This window comes from Argopecten irradians, chromosome 5 (genome assembly GCF_041381155.1).
Source record: "Argopecten irradians isolate NY chromosome 5, Ai_NY, whole genome shotgun sequence".
Lineage (NCBI taxonomy): Eukaryota > Metazoa > Mollusca > Bivalvia > Pectinida > Pectinidae > Argopecten > Argopecten irradians.
Window position 1 is genome coordinate 30888721 of NC_091138.1, and position 19277 is coordinate 30907997.

At 34.5% G+C, this 19277-nt stretch overlaps 1 protein-coding gene across 1 annotated transcript in view; it reads left to right on the forward strand.

Annotated features, from left to right (window-relative positions):
• The window catches only part of LOC138323509 (glutamate receptor ionotropic, NMDA 2B-like), a 50968-nt gene that overhangs the window by 17959 nt on the left and 13732 nt on the right, over window positions 1-19277 (forward strand). Inside the window, exons 2-10 of the mRNA XM_069268162.1 lie at window positions 4487-4689; window positions 7369-7500; window positions 8575-8720; window positions 9089-9269; window positions 10507-10639; window positions 11456-11694; window positions 14600-14747; window positions 16146-16332; window positions 17445-17570. Coding sequence (XP_069124263.1) covers window positions 4487-4689; window positions 7369-7500; window positions 8575-8720; window positions 9089-9269; window positions 10507-10639; window positions 11456-11694; window positions 14600-14747; window positions 16146-16332; window positions 17445-17570 — 1495 coding nt within the window. The remainder of the gene's footprint in view (window positions 1-4486; window positions 4690-7368; window positions 7501-8574; window positions 8721-9088; window positions 9270-10506; window positions 10640-11455; window positions 11695-14599; window positions 14748-16145; window positions 16333-17444; window positions 17571-19277) is intronic.

Below are 19277 nucleotides of genomic sequence, written 5' to 3' on the forward strand. Positions count from 1 at the left end.
CATATACGTACCAATAGTTTAGTTATTGTACATGTATGTTCGTATGGCGTGCTATGATGTAATTATACGGGTTTGACGTTTAAAATAGGAGTAGCTATGTGTTTATCATACATAGAACGCATATTTCATTTCATAATACACTATAATTTTTCTGAAGGTCATGCTTACATCATTTCTACCTCTTTGATATCCATATATCGACTACTTACAGTTTAAATCAAATAACCAAGAAAGTATTTACTGAGTATAATACAATTATATTAGTTGAAATTAACACATTGTGAACCAGAAAAGCCCCTACCACTTCCTATTTTTATATAAAGATAATTAAAACAACGTTTCTTCATATTGACATAGAAATTCACCTAGCACTGTTTTAACTTAATTAGACATTGGAATTTAGGCTCGGATATCAACTAAGGGTTGTTTGAGTACATCATCTGTGTTTTAAATGAAACATTTTTGCATTTGGCAATATGACTCAATGCTTTGTTTTCTTTATCGTCCAACAAACGTGTTGTAAGTATAATGTGACCCGGTTAGGTGTGCTGTTCGATGTCTTCTGAGACATATGTCGATGAGGTAGCATTATCAAAAGGGAAAATAGTTCAGTTCATCTACTTCAAGGAGACACAACACTAATATACATTCACACACGCACCACAGTGCACACATGAAAAACCGTAATTAGATGACTCTGATAAGTAATTCGATGTTAAACTTAATACACCGAACCAAACATAATTTCCTAATAACGACTACTTTGAAACCATATTAAGTATACAGTCATTCTGCTTGTTCTTACTGACATTACCAAGTATTCACTGCATTGCGTCGGTAAATTGAATAATGTTCACATATGGCATTTCATTAATGGAAAGTGTGCTAATGTCCATGTACTACTAAACTACCAGTTTGACCGGATATTTTCGCGGGGATAGTATTTTCGCGATATCGTGAGACATTGTTTTAATCGCGAAAAGTTGATCTGCGAAATATTAAGAAATGGTTAAATCATACTGTATTTACCCTTAAAGCCAGATTGTGAAAAATTAAAACCGTTAAATTATTATTTTCACGTTTTTGGACAAAAATCGTGAAAAATTCGACCCGTGAAATGAGCCGGCGGTCCAGTAAATAAAACTATAAAAGTCACCCAGCGTTATAGGAAAACCCTCGGCGAACCTGTTTATTCACCATGGCCTGCACTAATCTCAATGGAAACACACAGCTCAATAAAAGCGATCTAATACAAGCAATTCTCGAGGCGTAACTACGAGTAATGATGACGTATGCCCCGACATACAGACATCCGTATACCTTTCGCTAACCCGGCATACCATTTATCTATCCAAACCTTAAAGTAGACAGACGGACGGAGTCATGAATAAAGCCCTAAAATGTAATGAGAAAACCTGAGTATCGTTCGGGATCAGAGCCAAAATGTAGAATATCCGTAATAAAATGTTTGGTACAATCGAAATCCCGTTATTTGTCTGTGAACTGAACCCTCGAGTGAAATTGGGTATTCCATTGTTTCGCAGTGTGCGTTTAGACGCGTTCATTGTTTTTCCTTGTCACTGGAGATGATATCCATCCATTCACTAGATTTTGTGCTACACATTTTGCCACTAATTAAACAGGAGTTTGCCTATCAATTTTTGAGCATCCTGTGAAGTTCACAATGAAAACACTTTGTATGATAAAATCACGTATTTCTTCTGTGCAGTCCAAACCATAAAGGCGGCGAGACTGCAGAATGAACACCCGTTAACGGTGTCTTCCGGTCTAGCTTACTGGTATATAAAGCGTGAAATTAGGTAAAGGCAATAAAATACACCTTGTCTATGAAGTATTTTATGTCGAGTGAATAGAAGATTAAAAGCTTAAATATGATGGATATGGATTAGTCGGAGCCTCGATTGCAGAGATTGCTGTAAATTTATATATATGAGCCACACGCCTCAAAGGATCAAACGCCATATTTAACTTCAAAACTTAAATGGTGAGCATCAAGATAATAGTGCGTATGTCAGCAACAAGTACATGCTTAAAGATAGGTTGTGTAATAAATGTGTTTAAATCTTGATTAAAATTAACAAAATAAAATAGACTTTAATTATTCATCTATGAGATAGAGAACCTTTTTCTGAATAACAATCAAGATAATATCCATTTGTTTTCATTTGGTTACTAATTATACTAAAATAAACGTTAAAGTGGTTAAAAATTGTGATACAAATCCACAGTGTAAACAAACTATGCATTAATAAGAGTTTCCATTTCACGTTAAAATTCCCGAATCTTAATTTTCGCGAACTTGTTTTGAATTGAAAATTGCGAAATTGTGTAGCCGCAGAAGAAAATTGCTTCACACTAATGTAATGCACTACCCAAGAACGAAAGACAACAGCGTTGGTCAATATCCGTCAATCTATATTCCTCCCCCATGCTAAAAGTGTCTGTCTGTATTACGTTATGGGTCTCGATTTAATGGTAATACCACTACGAGCTAGACCAGAGAACAGCCCAAAGCTTGAAAAAGTTGGCAAATAGGCACTGTCGCTCTGTAAAACCAATGTTTAACAGTGACATTGTCTGAAGTTAATATCGAACCGTAGATTACAATATGTACTATGACAACTTTTAGACCTTCCTAAATGTGTAGTCTTTCTAAACCTGCAGTTTTGACACTGGCATCTCACTGTGAGCGTCTACCCCATATCACCATAAAGGGTTGTAAGCGCGGGCATCTGCACACATGTAGTATTGTTTCCCAAATATCATCGTTTGCCTTGTAAATCTGCCAAGAATGGATAATGGCACTTTGGTAGACCTGGCGGCCGTTTGGTAGCCTACTGCGGCGTAGACAGGACATTGGAGTCTGCCATATACACTCTATTGAATGGGATATATTCGTCAATACAAGGCTGTATAAATAATACTGATGTTTGTTATAGTGTATCAGAACTGTTGGAAATATAGTGTTACTTCATAAAATGTGATTTGTAACAGTCAAGGATACATCTTTTTTCTACGAATCCGTCTTGTTTCTGAAATCAAGCAACTGTTCTTTCTGAAACTATATTTCCCTAAAAAAAGGTTTTTAAACATCACGTTTAGCCCTGTCCTTTTAAGGGTATTTTGCTTGGCAGTGTAATGCTTAATTCCTTAAGTTTTTCAGTTCTTCTTCGTTTGCATATTCAACGAGAGTGATTAAAGAACCAATTTTTGCTTTTATGTGCATTATGTTTCAATATACAGGATAAGTCAGACAGATTCATTTCAAAAAGTTGAAGCCTTGCGAAGCCACAAATATGTCTTTTGTCAAAATGTCTTATTTACCAAAGTAAAACATCAAAAATAGCGAATATTGATATACTATAACGCAAGAGATTACGAAACAAAACTAATTCGATTAATCTCTCCAGGGCCCCACTATATTTTGAAAACTGAAAATATAATGAATCGAGATGAAAAGCGATGTAGCATTGAGGCAAATACACCAACGCATAGAGAGCATGAATTATGTCATGAAATTGCATTAAAGCAAAATGGATATGCTAAAAGATATAAGTCAGATAAAGGAAGTGTGGAAAAGGAACATAAACTTGTAAATACCCGAAGAATTTTCAAAACAAATTTGTATAATAATTAGGATAATATCTTTTTGCAAAAATTAATACCGGTAGAAACAATATCAATCAGTTTTAGTCAAAATCTGATAGGCACCTCCGCCCCCGAAAGAAGAAAATTGTAAGATACCATCTTCATTCGGTGGAGATTTTTAAACATTGAACAACGTTGGTTTAATAATTCTTAATTTTATGCAGGTTGGCCTCGATTACGTGACCCCGAGGTCAAGGGCCAGTGTAAGCGTAATAGACACAAACAAAATGCACATACATTGTACCGACCTATGTAAATATGTGACAATATCATTCTATTTATCACATAAGCCGCCTGATATCCAGTGATTTCACCCATGTAATATTTTTGCATATGTCACTAGTGTAATATGACCTGAAGCGATTTTCATTGGCTAGAAATTCATTGTGACGTCAGACAGAAACAATAAATGACGTCAGGAAAAATAACGTTAAGTCAGGATTACGAGAACGGCAGGACAAAATTGTGGTCTCAGCTGGATTTTTGCAATACATTTTGACGTGAGCTTCTTTTAAATATAGGTTTTTGTAGTTATGTGTGTTATAAAACTTTATGAAACTCGTCTCAAAGTTAAAGTTTTTGCTCGCCTAGCGGATTTTTGCAATACATTTTGACGTGAGCTTCTTTTAAATATAGGTTTTTGTAGTTATGTGTATTATAAAACTTTATGAAACTCGTCTCAAAGTTAAAATTTTTGCTCGCCAAGGCTCGCAAAAATAAAAATTTAAAGACTCGTTTCATACAATTTTATATGAAATGAACGCTCAATTAAGATTCTATATTTCTGTTTTTATACTTTTTTAAAAACTTATTACAGCAAGAAGAGGATTCCATGGTCCTACAGTTGGCCCCTACACTCTACCATCAGTGCCAGTGTTTATTAGCTCTTCTTCAGCGATACAACTGGACCGACTTCTCTGTCGTCACCACTTCGACAGTACAACATCTGGAGTTTGTTAACTCCATTAATAAACTTGTGAAGCTACATAACTCAAGACCGGGCATAACCAGAGTCACGAGGTAGGTTTACATAAAAATTCAATTTTGCTTCTAACGAGCATTTCCATTGGCTTAAAATCTAACTTTATCACCGCATAAAGGGTGAAAATAGTGTCAGTGTTTTTAATGTCGTTTCTGATTGCCTGAGATAATAGCGTAATGGTTTTATAGAAATAGAATTCAAAATGAATTTGGAAGTTTGGACAGATTATCTTTATAAAGTAGATTAACTAATAAGGATTTATTTGAAAAAAAAAATGTTACGAAGCGGTTTATGATAAGCAGCGTTCGAAATTAACGCCTGTCCATCTGTCCGTGGCCAGCAACTTTAGAGTAGGGCAGACAATTTTTACCATGTAGCTGGTCCTTTGATAGAGTACTAAAGATATTCAAAACAAAAATAGCAAAAGTATCGTAGAAAGGTTGAAGAGTAAACTATACAAAACGAATTTTTCGTAATTATTATATAATATTTTTTTGTTAGTAAACTATTACTTTACTAGTATATAAACTACAAGGATGAATTGTATCTTTGTAAGGACTAGTAACTTTCAGTCAGAATCAGTTATTTTTAGGGTCAACCGGTTCTTAGGACCAACTGAAAAACATCCTTAAGTGAGAACACTGATGATAAGAGTACATTTAATGTTTGTGATATATGTACACACAACATAAAAAGTCTATTCACATTAATCCTTAAATATATAAGAGAGGCTGGTACCCCAGACCATTAATTTTAGCAACAATTTACTAAATTTCCCAGAACATTACATACATGGGTCAGGTGAGATCAATAATCTAGCTTGACTTAAGACAATGAAAAAGTTCAGATCATGTGAAGAAACTTATCTTAACTGCAGTAATGTTTTCATAAAATTCAAATCGGGAATTAAAATTTCTTAAATATTGAGGAAACTGGGCCATGATACCAGCCAGTACAGAAATATTTATACATTTTATATTTTATAGACATTCAGCGCTTTTGATTAATACTTTACCATAAGTACTCTAATTCCTGCATCGCCTTATTTACCTGATAATTCTGAAAAACTGACAATCTGCTTAATAAACTTATGGTTTATTGTTAAATGTAAAATTGCAGCTCTCACCAATGCAATTCTACCTGAACAATCAATCACTGATTATTTATTGATACATCATTAACAAAATCGATTTTGTTCTTGTTATATAATAAATACCTTTCAATACTAACCGACTGCTATTTTAGTAATGTATTATATCCTATAAAGATATACGCCATTGTACGAGCCAATCACAAGCGACGTTACAAACGGCAACACCTTTTTTTCCTTTATGGGCTGATACAGTAAATGTTTACGCCAACCAAAATGCTCGTTACACAAGATTGAATTATTCGCTGCTTAACTAATCAATTTGGCACAATAGTATGGAAAAATTCACAATTAACTTAATAATTTATTAACTCCTTTAATTCAAGATATTGAAAAAAGTGCTTTTTTTAATAAAATAAAAAGTGGATATTTATGTCAAAATAGACGCAGAGTCTATGTGTAGTATGACAGAACGTTGCAAACATTAAACATTAAATAAACAAAAATGTCTAAATGTTTTATGTCAATAAAGACATACGGTAAATGATACTTGGCACCGTTTAACACAGTACCATTTTTTATCGTTAAGACAATATTTCACTACTTGAAATTTAAATTCCCTTTGGTATCAACGGTTGCTCACAGCTAGCCTAAAAGACAAGAGCAATTAATCTGAATTGTTTTAATTTTTTGTGACAAATGAAAGTGTCCTTGAGTTTAGTTCTGAGGGATGAGAGCAATGTGACTTCACGAAATTAAGATCTCAATCTGTATTATCAATAGTGTTAACTACTTTATGTGACTAGAAATATCGATAATGGGTTAAAAGAGCGATTGTTTTTTATCTTACTTGTGTCAAAAACAACCTCCTGATCAAAATGTACATTTTCATTTCAGAAAATTCCATTGTAAGATAGTCAAATAAAAAAAGAATGGGGCAACAGGCAATGGCAATATTAGCACTTTCCTGATTATTTATTCCATGTTGGCATAATTTAATATGCTTTTTCTATGATATTTCGGACTTATTCTATTCGCTTTAGTTGCTTTATTGACCTCTTGTACAAGAACGTCAGTTTCCGCAATACAACAATGAGGGAAGCAGTTTGTAAGGCGAATTGAAATTTCGACTTGACCACTTGTTATATATTTTTACGTATAACATTATTAAAATTAAACGTCACTGTTTGATGTTAGGGTCTTAATTGATACTCCAGGGGTTACTATGACTATTGTTATGTCCACCCCTGGACTATGTCATAGTAAAACTGAATGTACATTTACATCAAAGGATCAATTAACCTGCGTTTTCTGGTACCTTCAGTTTTACTGTGATATAGTCCAGGGGTGGATATAACGTCAGTATTAGGAACCCTTGGAGTATCGAAGGTGTGTGATAGGGTAAGATAGAATGAATAGGTTATGTAGAAAAAGGCAGTTAATCAGTAGTTAAGCCGCGACAAGTAGAATAAATCGTGATTGATATTAGTTCAACCTCTACCGGTGTTGTATGTTTAAAAAAAACGCGGTGTGTTGGGGAAATAATACCCATGTAATATTTACCATATCGTACACACGACTACTATGTCACCGTGTCGTTAATCATATGGTTTCTATTGATTTTCAGAATGACAGTGCTTTCGACTATAATAGTAGACCTGGACTCCAGTGACGACGATGAAGTTCAAATACAAAAAATGAAGAAAACTATTCAACAGAAAAATACCAAAGAAAACAGAGTCTTCTTACTTCATACTGGGTTTGTATTCAGCACAGATATTAGTGTGTGACATGTACGTTTGTCTATTCCAGCATAATTGTTTAGAATTTTTCTTCATAATGTATAGTAATCAAACTCTTTATAATCAAGAAACCTGGCTTCGCCGGCCACTATGCTTATCCCGGTGGCATCCAGTTTAGACAGGTCACAATGTAAGATCATGTTTTATAACTTATTTACAGCTGTAGTCATTACACCTCACTTTTGGCCTTTGGTTGAGCGCTCACCCCTGTGAGGAAGACTCTTGGTTCTGTCCCCTGGCCGAAAGTCTATAAAAGGGGTAGTTTATTTTCCTGCGTAGCGCTCAGCATAACGGGAGTGGAACGACTGGTTCGCCCGTTGTCAGTATAATGTGACCCGGGTGGGGTGTGTTGCTTGATGTCTTCGGCGGTATGCTTCAGAGATATAGCACTATAAAAAGGGTAACAGTTCCACTTTAAAAGAAGACATAACATGAATATACCACAGTCTATCAAAACACGCACTTCGCACAACATACATGCAACACACCGCATACATGGGAGACCGTCCTTACATGACCATAGCTGTTAATAGGGCGTTGATTAATCAAACAAACAAACAGCTGTAGTCATTACGGAGCTATATACTTGGTGATATGGAGGGAAGTGGGTGTTCTCATCGATAGACACCAATATACATGGACATTCAATAGTTGTGCCTTCAAATATTTAGGTTTTTGTAAGCTGGGTAAAATTTTACTTACTTTAATTTCCTTACCAAATAATGTGTTTATAGTATGATATACCTGATTTTTCACTTCATCTTTATATGATTTGCATTTTATTGTTTACCTATGTTTATGTTTCGTTAAATATTAATCATATATATAAAAAACGAAACCATTGAGGAAATATTAATATGTAAGTTATCGCTTTTCAGTTTTAGTTATACAACAAATGGGTATTTGTAACTTACTCGGATATAATAAAACGTGACTTGTTAAAATACCTGAATAGAGATACTATTATATAAGAATAAGTTCTTATAGTAATGGTCAAAATTACATACTAAATTATTGCTTTTATTTTTCAGGTCATTGCAAGCGAAAAACCTCCTTGACGCTGCTGAGGAGTTGGGACTTACTGGGGACAGATTTATTTGGATTCTTTCATCTTTTAGTGTAGGAATGGTGAAGAAACGCCAACGCACTTCGCGTTCTTATCCAATCGGGACACTAGGTATATACATTCCTACCCCGACAGTTGTGGCATAATAATTCGATGATATTCTCAGTCTATATTTAGAAATACCATTTAGTCTTATGCATTTATTTTATTTTTGAGGGTTAAATATCTCAACAATTTTTTTTAAAGTTACAATTCCCGCAATTTTTCTTTCATCCTGAGCTCATTCATGCAACATTTTGAGTTATCTATAGTCAGTGTATGTATAGATTACCTCCCTTGATCAACATGTTTTGTTTTATAATAGTTTCACACTAATACTGTAACTTTAAAATAATAGAATAATTTCATAGAGGTGGTAGCGCTTACCAATATACATTCTATCCATCAGAGCATAAGTAATTATAACTTGTTCATTTTAGGGTTAAGTTATTACAACGAACCAGGTGAAAATATCGCTGATGCTGCAGCAACAAGTCTTAAAATTTGGGGAAGAGCACTCGCAAAAATGGCTGGACACTTAGATAGATACAACATGTCTCCAATGCTGTCTTGCAATAGTACGCGGAATGATACGTGGCCGGACGGACGGGCTTTATATACGTACGTATTTCAAGATCATATTGTAACAGTTATCATACCTGGTATAAGGAATACCGGTGTAGCATGGTATTTTGAATCATGGTATATTGACACCGGCGACAATGTACCATTAAGGTGAAATGACCCCTCCCATAGTAAAATGAACCCCCCACCCCCTTTTACCGTGGGGGTCAAAATACCATACTACACTGGGGGACGAGGGACAACGACCAGGTGGCCAAAAAACACAACCCCGAAAACATTGACGTTTCAGACCCTACGAAAGTGGTCGTATTAAGTAGGTGGTCTTTATATACATTGCATGTCATTGTACGTTGTATTTCTATTAATTCTTACCAGATCCCAGAAGAGGCTTACATTTAAAAGTAAAACTCAGTCTTGATCAATCTCAGATGACCATAGACAAATTTAAAGTTTTATGTGCCATAACTTTTTTTTGTGTTTGCAGTACTACCAAAATTCATTTTTTAGCTTTTATAAGTACATGTAAAATGAAAATCTGTGAATTGTAAGTATTATAATTCTCAGGGTTGAATAATGTATCACAAGCTCTCCTGGATTCGTGAGCATGAATATTAAAGCACACATAACTTTAAACCAATTCTGATTGGGTAAAAAAAACATATGTCTAGATTTTTGGATGATCATGTACATGTATTTGGTATGTCATACAAAGTCTGTAAAGTCAATTACAAGGCTTGGCGCAAAACATAAACGTTTTGGTCACTCTTGAAATAAATAACATGAGTCATTATTCGGTTAAAAACTTCAGAATCATTACCAAAGGGTGGTATGGAGTCAATGTTAATGCTATCAATATGAGGTAGAAGGCAATATCAGACGTTATCAGTTAGGGCATGTAAGGTATTTCAATACGCGAAATAATCCATAAGCATTCGGTATGTCATACATACGCAAAAAATCCGAAATGCTAAAAATACTACTAAACTAATAAATTAATGAGGTATAGGAATATTCCTTTCTTCACCTACTATATATGTAACCCATCTTATCTAAAAAAAGTCTTAACTTTATTTTATGTCGTGGGCTTGACACTCAACCCGAATGTATATGTGCATTGTAGATATCAAATATATAAATAAAAAATCGATAAATAAACAATTAGTATTCATAACAAACATAACACTACTCAATTGTGATGTATTCTTTATCTATCATTGTTTTTGTTGGGGGTTTTGTATACAGATGTAATACTGTTTTCCCCTCCGTTATGTAGCCGGATGAAGGCCGTACGTGAACTGTATGCCAACGATACAGAGGTCCGATTCAGCAGTAACGGTGTGAATGAGTTGGTCAAACTGAAGATCGTCAATGTACAACGTAAATATGGCGGAGTGGCATGGAGTGAGGTATGCTTGTGATTTTTGAGATGAATATGTTCTTTTTTTTAAATATATATAGCGTTAGGGGTAGCGGTAGCCGATTAGTTTGTAAGATGTCTCGATATATTACCACAAGCCCTCCACCTCTGGGTCGCGAGTTCGAATCCCAAGTGGGACAGTTTCTAAGTACTGGCCGCTTAACAGTGGGTTTTCTCCGGGTACTCAGGCTTTCCTCAAACAACAAACCTGGCACGTCTTAACATTGCCCTGGCTGTTAATAAGACGTTAAACTAATAAAACCCAACTTATGAATAGCGCTCAAACATAAGTTCAATAAATGTGAAATGTACTGGTCGGTTTTGCGTGAACATAGAATTAAATACAGCCCGACCTGTTGAGTGTGCTCCTTTGGCGTAGTTGGTAGAACAGTGTATTTTTTCGCTGGAGACTCCGGGTTAGATCTTTGGTTTGGCACTCGACTGGATTGTGTATTTTCTCCTGTTCTACCCCTACATAATAATGCACCAACTTTGTTGACTCATGAAGGTATATGAAGGTGTATTTCATTTTATACCGAGAAGTAAGGATATTAACACAAGATAAATATTGTAATGAAATACATTCAAGAAGTGGGAAAGCTTCTTACCAGGCTTCGTCTAGTTTGATAGGGCGGTGAATCCAGTTTTCTGTGTTCTATATAAAATGTACATGGAAGATCGTTGAACGTTTCTAATAACGACATTAAAAGTTATAAGTTATATTGTAACCTTTTGGTTTCAATATATATGTATTTGCTTGTTCCGACATATATCAACATTCAGTATCTTATATTCTAATCCACAGGTCGGTGAATGGGTTCCCATGAAGAGGCACCATCGATCAGAAATGCTTATTCAAATGAAAGAAATCGTTTGGCCGGGCGGGAAAACGAAACCGCCCAAAGGCAAACCGGAAAAACGTCATTTCAAAATTGTGACGTTGAAGGAGGACCCGTATGTAATGTACCTTGATCCGGATAAAGTGACTGGAAAGTGCGGTCATCATTCCGTGCCCTGCCGCCTGGTGTACAATCCAGCAGATCAGTAGGTTATCTCCCCCTTGCCCTACTCAAATCTAACAACACACTGTCATTCAGTTCATTAGGAAGGATTTTACGTAATTTGAGCCCGACATAACAGATGTTAAGTGAGAATGATTGGATTTCCGCGCTTTATTTCCGGTCTACGCTTCTCGCTATTGATTTCTATATCACAGTCGTCGTCTTACGGCTCTCTTTTTGTTTCTCTTTTATATCTTTCTTGTAAAATGTGATTTTCTTCTCAAACCTATAATACATACTTACGACGCAACATTTGTGGTTTTCATTTCTTCTTTAATCTTTCTGAACATTTTATTGCTTTATGTAACATTGGTAACCAGTTTATTGTACTTCTTGTACATTTTCTGGAAAAAAAAGAAAGAAAAAACAACAACCACATGACGCCAAAAACAACAAAATATACACTTGTGTCTGTAAACCATTCTTTTATAAGTATAACATATTAATATCATATATTTTAATAAAACACCCAAGTAATATACAGATATCATTTTTTTAGAAAAAAAACATATATGGAAGTTTGGATCAACATTTCTTATTTTGTACTGTTGGAATGTAAAACCGGTGTGAATATTGACGATTTTGTCTAGGTTTGCTATAATCTTAGCCGTACGAAAAATGCATAAATGTTTGTCTGCTGTTGTTAGAGTGGTTATAATGTTGCAGTTTGATCGTTTAAGTTTTGATGTTTGAATTCCTACCCGATATTTACCAATTCTTTGACTCGACATCGCTGTAATGATAGCGTGCCAAACTCGTTTCCCTAAAACTCCGTCACTTGCAAGGCTGCCAAATCATCTCCCAGGGGCCCCGTAACTTCTACAAAATTTCTAAATTCCTATTATTTTTGTTTTTTCCTGCATGTCATATCCATACGATTCTTCTGTTTTAACACATTGAGCGAGATGCGCATTTGATACGACAACTTTATCGAAGCTCCTGATCTCCGTCTTGAGCTTCGTAATACCTGCTAAGGCTAAAACATCACTGTGTCACCATTGTGGCTTGCTAAAATGCCTTAACCCTACAAACGCCGGGGCTCCATTGCAAACGAATGGTGACGGATACCTCGTTGTCTGAGTTCTGCTCCCAAAAGGTTTCTGCTATTGATTTTGCCATCACGATGGTAATGTTTGTATTTTGTTTCGGATAACGACTCCTACAGATATAGACGTTTGGGATTTTTTCGTTCACAATATTTCCACGCTCTGCGTCTGACAATAATTCAGTATGATTCCGGCACGAGACTGTTGATTCGGTATTTACCAAACTGTCCGCTCGATTGAACGTTGATTATGATAGTATCTGACAATTAGATGTGTTGTGAAAGTGGTACTAGCTCGTCAATATCCCTTCAGTAGTGTGTGCTTCTGTCTCAAAGGGGATTGCAACTTCGCTAATGATAACCAGTGTGGTTTGATTTGCTTTATACTGCAAAAAAAACCGATAAGTTCATTCAGGACGGTTACCGCTGCATGCAATGCTCTTGTTTGTGAAAAGTTCCAAGCGAGAAAAAATAATCCGAGAATGGCTGGAAACCCCGACGTTAACGCAAAGAGATTATAAAACTTATTATAACCACTATCGGTTTTTTAATTTCAAAGGTTTGCCTGTGTATTCATTCGGTGTGACTACTAATGCTTAGAGTTACATCGCATTTCCATAAAATAGCTGGAAAAGGGAAATTAACAAACTTTTTGAAACACTATATTATAATTCCAAAAGATTGGTTTTTCATTATTACTATCCTTTTTTGCATAACATAATAATACATTGTTCAATTTCTGCTTCACAATTAAGAAAATGACCACATACAACTATTCAAAGCAATTGAAAGAACATTCTTCATAGTCCGAAAATAAATTATAAGCAAGAGTAAGATATTTCGATAAAATTAACCACTTATTAATTTGATATGCATAATCCATTCAATGAAGTATCAAATTTTGTCAATAAAATAATAGAAAATTCTGTATATTTTCATTATTTAAATACCTTAGGTAACAATTGTTTACTTTTAAAATTGTAAGCTGTAGCGAAATCATTGCAACAAAGGGACATTCAAAACTTTATAGTTGCGTGTTTTACGGCCGTATTTGCCCCTCTTTTTCTTGACCCCGTACTTCGCGGTTTCGGCAGTAAACAGTCATATCAATCGATAAAATGCACTCCCAATGTAGGCTTTCCAAACTGCAACGCCATTCCGCGAATAGCGATGGACACACCCTAAATCGATTAATAAACTTAGATGTTCCTATTTATAACTCAATGATATCATGAAACTACAAGCCATTTTCATGAGACCATATTTAGTATCCTCATATACTATTTAAAGATGTATTAGCCCTGTCTGATTTCGAATTCCGCCGTACTTAACCTACGTTAGAAGTAATTTGAAATCCGACAGCGTTGTCCACCGGGAATCCATCTCACTTTGTTCGGGATGGAAAAGTGAGAAAAGATCATTCAAGTTGTGAAAAACACTAATTGCCGTTTTTAGTTGTGCAGTGATTTTTCTTATACATGTAGTAAATATGAGTTTTAAAAATCTAATATTCCCATTATACAGCCCAGTGTCTATATTCGCACATATTTTAAATGATCCTATAATCAATATTGTGGAAGAATTACCTACAATGTGATTGTACTCAGCATTAAAGGCATTTCATGGAAAAACAAACAAATCCACACAGAATTCTCGAACTACTACTTTTCGTTATCAAAAGCAGTATACTAGTCAGTGCGTTTTAATTCAAATACAATCGTTTTAAATGTGTATACTTTGAAATATCAAGGAATGGAATTATATCTTGTCATAATGTTATGAAATGAACATCACAAACATTGTACACATGGTAAAATTAATTCATTATGGTTGTATTTTGCAGTGAAAACGACAGCACCCTATCCAATAACACGGTGTTACGATGTTGTACGGGACTATGCATAGATCTATTGGAAATACTAAGTGAGCGAATGAATTTCGACTACGAATTATATGAGGTTCCAGACCAGACATGGGGGCTCCCTGATCAGGTAAAATTGATGTCGTTGTATAACAGTTAAAGGCCTACCACATATCCGAAACAAAGATTTATCTAAAAGTTTCTTTAAAGCAATGATATCATCTGAAAATATACATCGATGGCCTTATATGAGGTTACAACTCAAACAAATGCTAGATTTTCTGCGTAATCTAAGTAACTTAACAGTAAAGATTAATTTCACTGTTTAGCTTTCTGGCGCAGTGATAGCCAACTAACGCGTGGTAATTAGGATGTTGACGGGAAACACAAGACGACCGGCATAAGGAAAATCAACATTTGATTCATTTTATTTAAATTGTGCTAAAGGTGACGATAGATGTAGTATTAACATTAAGCTAAATCGTTTTACATTCCCATCTTAAAAGTAAAAAGCTGTTTTGGAAAGGCCTTTAACTATTGCGTTGGCAATGGAAGGTCGCTTGTTTAATAAAAATCTCTAATTGTGATGTTATTATGTAAGCAACTTTGAAATGACTTAATAAATCTGCATAAAGTAAATGTCTGAAACACTTTTAATGCATTTCTTAAACCATTTATTTTGAAACCAATATATCCTTTATATATGGAAATACATTTATTGAAGGAAAGCTCAAAGATCATCTAGATACATGTATCTTGACTGCATTTCCTCATAAACTGAACGTAGTATTGTTTAAAAGCATCGTATTAATACTGCTATTAAATTGAATCTCAGTTGCCATTGTGAAACTTAAATTCACGGTCTCATTGTCTTTTTTCTTTGCTGATTTGATGTTATAAAACATTTCTATTGGGTTTTATCGACTATTCGCGAATATTTAGTGAACCCAGTTTGTGTTATTAACTTCACTGGCCTGTCGTTAAAATGCAGTAGAGAATTCTAGTTAAACACACATAACAGCGTACATGCACTTATATTAAGCTCGGGTTTACTCTAGACACATCACATCTCATGAAGTATATTTGAAATAACATTAATCGTAAGCTTAGACTATACAACAAAGGTATAATGTCTTAAGGTAAATTTTGGTACATTACAGGTCAATTTCATGTAAAAGAGCCACAAAATGGTCATTACAGGTCAAAACCTCAGGTCAAAACCTTGTGCTGAAATTCACCTGAAATTCACCTGAATATCACCTGACATTGACCTGAATTCAGGTGAAGAATTTGACCTGAATTTCACATGAAGTTTTTTCAGATCAATTTCAGGTGAAATGAAACTCAATTTTAATTGTGTAAAATGTGAAAAAAGGTTGTGATCTGAAATTTATAAACATATCCAAAATTGTTGATGAAAAAGGGTGAAAAATCACTTTGAAAAGTAATATCGGATTTTCGGGAACTCTGCTTAAAACCCTGGGAGTTAAGGGGTTAAAGATGACATATTTTCGTTTACCATCAACAGAGAACGGGCCAATGGAACGGACTTATAAAACAGGTTATGACACACAGAGCCGACATGATCATGACGTCATTAAAAATAACACCAAAAAGGAATGAGTTTATTGATTTTTCCGTGCCGTTTTTGGAGACTGGGATTTCTATTGTGGTATCTATTCGGAAAGGTGCTATCTCCCCAACAGCATTCCTAGGTAAGGTATTATATTACACTACTTCTTACTCGTAGCGTTTAATTTCTTCAGCATTCCCCATAGGATGGTAAAATAATTGCTCCCGGTACAGAAATATAAGAAAGGAATGTTTTTTACGGAGTTCGCTCCTCTGAATAAATTGGATTTGTACGCATACGATGTTTTCATATAGTAAAGTGTAGGAAGTGTTTTGACTTAGATTATTCAATAGAACGGGTAAGATGAGATTTAAAAGACTGAAATAGTAGGATGTTATGACGCATATAACTAACTTTAAATAAACCATATAGCTATAAGTGTTGGTAAAAATTATAAAAGGTTTTCGCTGTTTTATTTTTATTTCTTTAATTTAATCAAAATATTACTAAACTAGGATATCGTTATATATATATACTTCTAGATACATGATTATCGAACGCGGTTGATACTGAATCATATTTAGTTTACGTTCTGACTCAAATTCAAAACATCGTATTATAAGAGTGCAAACAAACTATTTTTCGCGGCTACAAAATTTCCCGATGTTCATTTCAAGACAAGTTCGCGAAGATTTACTTTCGCAGATTTGTAAAAACAATAATGTAAACTACCATCAATAGAAATTGCGTAGATATTGCTTTACGAAGAGGAACTTTCGCGAATTTACTTGAATCGCAAAATTCGCAAAAGTAGATCACAAGCTAAACAAATTTGGTTTGAAATGTAAATTGGTAAATCGATTAAACTTAGTGAACCTGTTTTCGTTGTATGTTGCTTATAGCTTTCATTTATGCAGTTCGGATACTCCAATATTTCTAATGTCAGTCGCAAGATTGATAATTGTCTTCTTTTATAAAGTATTGTTTTGTGCCAAATGTTTTTAAGATGATTAATAATGTGTGCTTTGTTGACCGATTTAATGTGCCGTATATCGGGTTACTTTCGCGATTTTGCCAGGCATCGATTTGGACGCGAAAATCAAATCCACAATATAATATGTAAAATACAATAGTAAGGATTTATTATTATGATTTGAAGTCATAATGACTAAATTTTGACCCGCGACAATAACTGGATGTACGGTATCTTTACGATAATATTAAGGATCAATAAAGTTGTTGTATTAATTTCAGAGCCGTATGACTATCCGTCCTGGTGTTTGATCCTAGTGTTCAGTGTCCATGCCACTGGAGCCTCTATATTTATTTACGAATGGCTGAGCCCACGTGGACTTGACCAAGGACGAACTTCATTGCGAGGTAACTGCGAGGTAAATCACGGAGCGAGTGGTCAAATGACCTCATGTAGTTGATTTGATAGTACATCGCTTAATATCTAAAATGTAGAGAAACCAATTATTTGAAATAAAAATTAAAAAAAAATGATAATGATAAATTAATAAAACTTTCTTTCTTCATCTTCTAATATGTGCATGTGCATTAAACTATTGGACTCAGACATGCAAACCTTATCGGAAAACTAGAGTTCATTATTCGCTAAAATCGAATACAAGTATTTGTACTAAATATTTTATAATTTAGAAAGAAAGTCGGTTGAAAACATCAGTAAATAATCATACCATAATATAAGTAAATCTGACAGGTAAATCATTATTTTTTTGAGCAAAAAGTAATAAAAAAAGAAAACGAGCACAGATTAACGGTCGTGATGATATTTTTTTCAGTAAATTAAACATATTGTTATCAGATAGTGGCTAAATGTAAAGCTACCCATTTACACATAGAATACACATCATATATCCTACGTGGTTTAAAAGCTCACTTTCAATGAACCGTGATGTGTGTATGATATGTGATACAACGTTTTCAATTCACATTTTCGCGTGGCCATTGACCATTGGGTATCATCGAGTGCGTTAATTGTGCGTCTACATTACAACTAATGTAACGTTCCGGAACCGGAAGTGACGAGTGACACTGACACGTTAGGTCGATAGATATCCTATATCCGGAAACCATGAATGATGGTAACTGAAACACCCAGATGAACTAGAAGAGATACGATCATGAAACTCGTTACTTGCAAGGCTGTGAATATCAATGCTGACAGATGCTTATTGAAAAAGAAATATTAGCTTTGGTATAGCAACTAACACGGGCTATATGAATCATGACGGCATGAGGGAAACACGTCGATAGCATAATGCTCTAATCAGCTCTGTATAACTTTGAGCGATGGACTAGGAAATTATTACATTATGCGTTTGGCATGAATACCCATGTAGTTAAATATTTGACATTTTAATGCCATTCAAAGAAATCGATGATTGTCAGTCGTCAAAGAAATAAATCTTTAACTCGCTGATGATAATTTGATAACATTTGATTTTCATGACTTAATGATCTTATTTTAAGTTCAATAAAAGAGATTAAATGTAAATCGATTCCCTCTGGCATATATGGGACAACCTTTTGCTGACGACATACATTCACTTTCATAAATCAACTCCTAGTCCGCTGTCGACAAAGATTATTCACTCGCTTTTATTAATCAACGAAATGTTTGAATCTAGCTTCATCACAACATGAATACGCCGCATTATCATTTTACCCATTTTAACAAGCATTTTGAATTAAGGACGTAATACATCGCAATGATGTCAGCTAGGGAATGGAGTTTGTGATAAACCTATTATGAATCACTTCACAATATCCATTGTTGACGTTATTAGATAAAATAGGTCTTTGGAATATTTCTCTTATTTTTCAAACTCAAGATTGACTCATTTTTATACAAAAGATCACAACAGAAAATAGACGACTTATCAAATCATTTTTTCGTAGTCTTGTAAAGTTTAATTTCATTACTGTGTGTCTGCTTTACCAAAACATAAAAAATATAGTTCTCAGTAATAATTTTTGCTTCAAACATGTTTTTCTACTACGTCTGATTTTAATATCATTTACGATATTAGATCAAAGAACGAGTGAAACAGAGGTCCATAT